Source organism: Durio zibethinus, unplaced genomic scaffold (assembly GCF_047325235.1).
Source record: "Durio zibethinus cultivar Kanyao isolate XHJ-2024 unplaced genomic scaffold, ASM4732523v1 HiC_scaffold_1, whole genome shotgun sequence".
Taxonomy (NCBI): domain Eukaryota; kingdom Viridiplantae; phylum Streptophyta; class Magnoliopsida; order Malvales; family Malvaceae; genus Durio; species Durio zibethinus.
In genome coordinates this window covers 269,836-277,856 of record NW_028323042.1, presented here as the reverse complement: position 1 = coordinate 277,856, position 8,021 = coordinate 269,836, and the positions used below count along the sequence as shown (strand labels likewise).

Below are 8,021 nucleotides of genomic sequence, written 5' to 3'. Positions count from 1 at the left end.
TAAAATAAAATATTTTTTAGTCATTTTTTTCGCGAGGAGCTGGATGAGAAGAAACTCTCATGTCCAGTTCTGTAGTAGAGATGGAATTAATAAACAACCATCAACTATAACCCAAAAAGAACCAGATTTCGTAACCAACATAGAGGAAGAATGAAAGGAATATCTTATCGAGGTAATCGCATTTGTTTCGGTAGATATGCTCTTCAAGCACTTGAACCCGCTTGGATTACATCTAGACAAATAGAAGCGGGGCGCCGCGCAATGACACGAAATGTACGCCGTGGTGGAAAAATATGGGTACGTATATTTCCAGACAAACCAGTTACGGTAAGATCTACAGAAACACGTATGGGTTCGGGGAAAGGATCTCCCGAGTATTGGGTAGCTGTCGTTAAACCGGGCAGAATACTTTATGAAATGAGCGGAGTAGCCGAAAATATAGCAAGAAAGGCTATTTCAATAGCGGCGTCCAAAATGCCTATAAAAACTCAATTCATTATTTCAGGATAGGAATATAGAACCAAAGGAAAGAAGTCTTGGGAATAAAAAAAACAATTGCGGGTTTCCTTTTTTTTTTTTTTTTGACAAACAATATTTCTTTTTTTCTTCGTCCTTTGTTCCATTGAAAGAAGAGATTAAAAAAAATGATTCAACCTCAGACCCATTTGAATGTAGCAGATAACAGCGGGGCCCGAGAATTAATGTGTATTCGAGTCATAGGAGCTAGTAATCGCCGATATGCTCATATTGGTGACGTTATTGTTGCTGTGATCAAGAAAGCAGTACCAAAGGCACCTCTAGAAAGATCAGAAGTGATCAGAGCTGTAATTGTACGTACTTGTAAAGAACTCAAACGCGACAACGGTATGATAATACGATATGATGACAATGCTGCAGTTGTCATTGATCAAAAAGGAAATCCAAAAGGAACTCGAATTTTTGGTGCGATCGCCGGGGAATTGAGACAGTTAAATTTCACTAAAATAGTTTCATTAGCTCCTGAGGTATTATAAGACGAGACCTCAATTCAATATAGTTATAGTATTTAAATTAGAGTATTTAAATGACATAGATTAATTAGTAGATTGTGTCTCACGTATATACCTTTACTAAGTAAAAAAAAAAAAAGAACATGTTGGTTATATCAAAATTCGGGAGCAACAATAATTTTAGTTTACCATGGGTAAGGACACTATTGCTGACATAATAACTTCTATACGAAATGCTGACATGAATAGAAAAGGAACGATTCGAATAGGATCTACTAACATCACTGAAAACATTGTTAAAATACTTTTACGAGAAGGTTTTATCGATAACATAAGGAAACATCGGGAAAGAAACAAATATTTTTTGGTTTTAACCCTACGGCATAGAAGGAATAGGAAAGGACCATATAGAACTATTTTAAATTTACGACGGATCAGTCGACCCGGTCTACGAATCTATTCTAACTATCAACAAATTCCTAGAATTTTAGGCGGGATGGGGATTGTAATTCTTTCTACTTCTCGGGGTATAATGACAGACCGGGAGGCTCGACTAGAAGGAATCGGCGGAGAAATTTTGTGTTATATATGGTAATCTGTCTAACATCCGAATTGTATCCGAATCCGAAACTTTCCATTTGTGAAAAAAAAAAGCACGGGTTGTCTAATAGAACTCCTCCTGCCCTACAGTAGTTGATACGTCAAGGAAGTTTTACCTGGAATAAAAGAACAAAAATGGATTCATGGAGGTTTAATTAGTGAATCACGTCCACTCCAGATTCCTTTAGATAATGAAGATCTGATTCTAGGTTATGTTTCAGGAAGGGTCCGATCGAGTTTTATACGTATACCACCGTGGGATAGAGTCAACAAAAGTGAAGTAAGTGCTTATGATTCAACCAGGGGGCGTATAATTTATAGACTCCGCAACAAGGATTCGAACGATTAGGTAGTTTTTTCAACTTCAAGATTCCTTTCAGGGGGATCCAATTCAAGGTTCAAAAATTTCAAGAAACTTATTTTCTTCCAATAAGTAGATTCGGAAAAATTTAAGGAATAACAACTATGAAAATAAGGGCTTCCGTTCGTAAAATTTGTGAAAAATGTCGACTAATCCGTAGGAGGGGACGAATTGTCGTAATTTGTTCCAACCCGAGACATAAACAGAGACAAGGATAATCTTTCTATTCTAAAAAGAACTCCTTAAAGTTAAAGAAAAGAAACTAATCTTAAAGAAAGCGATGAACAAATAAAAATAGAAGATCTGTTTTGACATGAAATGGATATATCCATATATCTCTGACTTATCCTTATGAAATGATAAAATATGGCAAAACCTATACCAAAAGTTGGTTCACGTAGGAATGGGCGCAGTAGTGCACGGAAAAGTGCACGTAGAATACCAAAAGGAGTTATTCATGTTCAAGCAAGTTTCAACAATACCATTGTTACTATTACAGATGTACGGGGTCAGGTAATTTCTTCTTCCTCCGCCGGTACTTGTGGATTCAAGGGTCCAAGAAGAGGGACTCCTTTTGCTGCTCAAACCGCAGCGAGAAATGCTATTCGAGCAGTAGTAGACCAAGGTATGCGACGAGTGGAAGTTCTGATAAAAGGTCCTGGTCTCGGAAGAGATGGAGCATTACGAGCTATTCGTAGAAGTGGTATACTATTAAGTTTCGTACGGGATGTAACCCCTATGCCACATAATGGCTGTAGACCTCCTAAAAAAAAACGTGTGTAGAAATAAACACTAAAGAGATTTCAAGAGAAATAAATGATTCAATGATCTGATCAAATAAAATAATATTACTATGGTTCGAGAGAAAGTAAAAGTCTCTACTCGGACACTGCAGTGGAAGTGTGTTGAATCAAGAACAGATAGTAAGCGTCTTTATTATGGACGCTTTATTCTGTCTCCACTTATGAAAGGCCAAGCCGACACAATAGGCATTGCGATGCGAAGAGCTTTGCTTGGAGAAATAGAAGGAACATGTATTACACGTGCAAAATCTGAGAAAATACCACACGAATATTCTACCATAGTAGGTATTCAAGAATCAGTACATGAAATTTTAATGAATTTAAAAGCAATTGTATTGAGAAGTAATTTGTATGGAACTCGTAACGCCTTTATTTGTGCCAAGGGTCCCGGATATGTAACTGCTCAAGACATCATCTTACCGCCTTCTGTGGAAATCGTTGATAATACACAGCATATAGCTAGCCTAACCGAACCAATTGATTTGTGTATTGGATTACAAATCGAGAGAAATAGAGGATACGGTATAAAAACGCCAAAGAACTTTCACGACGGAAGTTATCCTATAGATGCTGTATTCATGCCTGTTCGAAATGCGAATCATAGTATTCATTGTTATGGGAATGATAATGAAAAACAGGAGATACTTTTTCTAGAAATATGGACAAATGGAAGTTTAACTCCTAAAGAAGCACTTCATGAAGCCTCTCGGAATTTGATTGATTTATTTATTCCCTTTCTAGATGCGGAAGAAGAAAACTTACATTTAGAAAACAATCAACACAACGTTACTTTACCTTTTTTTCCTTTTCATGATAGATTAGCTAAACTAAGAAAAAAGAAAAAAGAAATAGCATTGAAATATATTTTTATTGACCAATCAGAATTGCCTCCCAGGATCTATAATTGTCTCAAAAAGTCCAATATACATACATTATTGGACCTTTTGAATAACAGTCAAGAAGACCTTATGAAAATTGAACACTTTCGCATAGAAGATGTAAAACAAATATTGGGCATTCTAGAAAAGAAGTAGAAAAGCATTGCGAAATTGATTTACCAAAATTTTAAATCCATTGGATTTAGGATTTATTTCATTTTTTTTTTTTTTACTTTAGAAAATTAGAAAAAAAAAAAAAAAAACGAAAATGGATTTTGAACCTTCAGCACAATCCATATATTGGGACCAGAATTGAATAAATGTATCTAGGGAGAATTCACTTTGACTTTGAAGTGACTACTCCCTAGATACGCACATCATGATATTTTATTTTAAAATTGATTCAATTTAAAAAAGACCTAAAGTTAGGGATTTATCAATCGGTAATGTTGCTCCAATACCCAACCAAAGGGCCACCGCAGTACCAATCAAAAAAACGGTTGTCGCTACTGGACGACGAAATGGATTTTGGAATTTATTAACATTTTCCAAAAAAGGTACTGTTAATAATCCCGCAGGTACTGAAACCATTAAAAGAACACCCAATAACTTGTTAGGTACTGTACGAAGTATTTGAAATACAGGAAAGAAATACCATTCAGGTAATATTTCCAAAGGAGTTGCAAATGGATCCGCGGGTTCACCAATCATTGAAGGTTCTAGAACCGCTAAGCCTACGTTACAAGCAATAGTACCGAGAATTACTACTGGAAAAATATATAAAAGATCATTGGGCCATGCGGGTTCCCCATAATAATTATGACCCATACCTTTAGCTAATTTAGCTCTTAATACAGGATCGTTCAAGTCAGGTTTTTTTGTTATTAGGATAGGTGAATTTTTCTAGATCCATCCCCCGAAGGAACCGGACATGATAATTTTTCATCATCCGGCTCAAGCAAAAATCAATCGAATCAAATGGATACAAACGGATACATATAAAATGAATCTATATGTTATCCACACATATATGAATGATTTCATATGTAAGAAAAAAGTTACCTGATTCCATTTTACGAAGTTGCAACTATACATTCCAAGGAATGCCATTTTTACAGGTAAATGCTCAATACCCAAGTAGGCGTACAAAGTTGATCGTGATCAAGTGCTTTCTGGGTCGTCTTAGGCCTTGCGATTCACCTTTATCCCAAAAATATATCGAGATTTTTTACATACAAAGGATTTACTTGTTACTAATATAGTCTAGCCTTTGCTCTTCTTTAGATCCCTTGTTTCACTCCGATAGTATAATAATAATAAATCGGGTCGATGCAGAAGAAATGAATGTATTTTCATACTATTAAGATAAGAAAGTAAAAAAAAAATAAAAATAAATAAATAAAATCTAATTTGCATTATGCCAAATCACTTATTCTACTGGATCTTACGGAGCCCTGTTCATACACGACATCGTCAGGTCTGATCATAGAAAAGATTCTCTTCAAGCGAACCAGCCTATCCTTTGTATGGGGCTTACACGGTGGTTGGAACAAAGACACATTTGGTTGTGAATTCCAATGTAGCAGATAAAGGCATATTTCTGCATGGCCCAATCAATAGTTCAAGTCACACACTCCCATAATCCATTTTCTCTTCGGGGAATTCCCTTCAACTATTCATGTCATATCAAATAAATAATAGAATATTGTGGAGTTGAAAGGAAATATCCAAATACATGTCTTATTTTTTTTTTTTTTTCAACAATCCATATTTGTAGCAATGAAATACTATTGTTCCTCCCCCAAGTAATAAGATAAATGATTGGCAAGTAATAAGATAAATGATTGGTTACAATATAGCTATGGTCTATATTCTCTATAAAGGACCAGAAATGCCTTGCTTACGTATCATTAGGAAATGCATTAACATAAATACAGCAGTAAGAAGGGGTAATACAAAAGTGTGTAAACTATAAAAACGGGTCAAAGTGGATTGTCCCACACTAGCACTTCCACGCAATAACTCTACCAAAGGCGATCCTATTACCGGAATAGCTTCCGGAACGCCTGTTACGATTTTGACTGCCCAATAACCAATTTGGTCCCAAGGTAAGGAATAACCTGTTACACCAAAAGATGCAGTCAACACAGCCAGAACCACGCCTGTAACCCAAGTCAATTCGCGAGGTTTTTTAAAACCACCAGTGAGATAGACACGAAATACGTGCAGGATCATCATTAAGACCATCATACTTGCCGACCATCGATGAACTGATCGGATTAACCAACCAAAGTTAGCTTCAGTCATTATGTATTGAACAGAAGTAAAAGCCTCAGTAACGGTTGGACGATAGTAAAAAGTCATAGCAAATCCTGTAGCTACTTGTACCAAAAAACAAGTAAGCGTAATTCCTCCTAGACAATAAAATATGTTAACATGAGGAGGAACATATTTACTAGTTATATCATCTGCAATCGCCTGAATCTCGAGGCGTTCTTCGAACCAATCATAGACTTTATTGAGATAGGTAAACCAAGAGGACTCCCCCCCTGAGAACCGTATATGAGAATTTCATCTCGTACAGCTCAAACAAAAACACCCAAATAATAGCTGAAACGGATATGGAATAGAAAGTTTGAAACTTCTTAATCTTTTCATTCAATTTTATCTGAAGACACAAAAGAGTAAAAATCCGAAAGCTCTTTTTTGTAGTTGTAATTATAATGCCAAAAAATCAAGTCGGCGCATTCGTCTTTATGTTGATCAGAGCCTCTTGAATCTTCTATTTACCTACTTATTTCTTTTCTTTTTCTTTGCTTTGATTTGTTATTTATATGGAATGTGGCTTTATTCTTGTTTTCTTTATTTTTAATAGGAATTCTCTTGTTAAGACCCTATGAATCAATTGAAACTTCAGATTCATACCAGAACCGCGATGATTCAATAAAACCTTCAAACTAAGTCCAAAGATTCTTTGAGTAAGAATTATTGGATCATCACTTATTCAATGAATAGAATAGATATAATAAATAAAAATACAAAGAAAAGAAAGGTTTGTCCTTTGATCAAAATAAGCATAAACTAAATGAGAGTTTGAAAGAAGAAAAAATTTCTCGATTTATAAATAAAAAACCTCTTTCTTTGAAAATTTTTTTTTTTTTTGAGTCCGGCCGCGAGGTTTGAATATTAAGTATGAATCATAGTTCGAATACTTCGTGATCCATTTCATATATTCCGTGCTCCAGATACTAGAATGGCTATCCGACGGGATAAAACTATCTCGATCAAGAGGACAGACCCATTTTCTGTACTATCAATAGGATCAATTATAACAAGTCACACACTCATATTCCGGAAATACAGAAACAAAAAAAATTTCGCGGTCGAACTACCAAAATAGAATGGGCTAAAAAAAATCCGAGAACTAAAAGTTTCACTTTTTGTATTGAAAAGCGAGGCTTCGTGGTTCTTGTGAATCTAATTCAGCGAAATTCCATCCAGTAAAACGGAAGAATTATAAATCTCCAAAATAATAGATAAGAATATCGAAAATAAAGCCATTGCGACACCCATCAAAGGAGTCGTTCCCCATCCAGGAGCTACTTTACCATATTCCGAATTCAATGGTTTCAAAAAATCCCCTACAACAGTTCGTCTTGGACCAGATCTAGAACTACCCTCAACGGTTTGTGTAGCCATAAATCTTATTTTGTATTCAGTGAGATCTGTTGACTTTGTATATCATTCCGCTGTAAATAAACGATCTTATCATAGATCCATTGTGATCTTGAAATTATATTTATATTTATATTATTTATATTTATATTTATATATATTATTTATATAATTATATAATAATGGAAACAGCAACTTTAGTCGCCATCTCTATATCTGGTTTACTTGTAAGTTTTACTGGGTACGCCTTATATACTGCCTTTGGGCAACCCTCTCAACAATTAAGGGATCCATTCGAGGAACACGGGGACTAATTGAAGTAATGAGCCTCCCAATATAATATTGGGAGGCTCATTACTTCAATTGAGATAATGAAAAATCATTTCATTTTTTTAGTTGGAACTTTAGGCGGTTCTCGAAAAAAGATAGCGAAAAAAATTATCCCTAGAGTAGATACTAAGAGGAATGTATAAACCAATGCTTCCATAAATTCGATCGTGGTTTACAATTATAGCTTCCGTACCTATTTATTTAGAATCATCTCCCGAATAAAATAACGAAAGAACAAGAATCAAAGAAAAGGCAGCGATTTTAATCAAGATTTTTACAGCAGCCTATGTCAAATCACAAACAGAAAATAGAAGCGAAAAATAACAAAGCAATCTTGCATCAGACTACTTGTCTTCTTGTAGTTGGATCTCCAAGTTTTTGGAAT

The 8,021-nt window shown here is 35.1% G+C and overlaps 1 protein-coding gene across 1 annotated transcript; it reads right to left on the bottom strand.

Annotated features, from left to right (window-relative positions):
- Positions 1-4,165: 4,165 nt before the first annotated feature.
- On the bottom strand, positions 4,166-7,375 carry LOC149506087 (cytochrome b6). The gene is made up of 2 exons (XM_089757897.1): positions 6,974-7,375; positions 4,166-6,148 (listed from the first exon to the last, which is right to left on the bottom strand). The coding sequence occupies exons 1-2, from the start codon at positions 6,977-6,979 to the stop codon at positions 5,507-5,509; spliced, it is 648 nt and encodes a 215-aa protein (XP_089614023.1). The 5' UTR covers positions 6,980-7,375; the 3' UTR covers positions 4,166-5,506.
- Between the last annotated feature and the right edge of the window lie 646 nt (positions 7,376-8,021).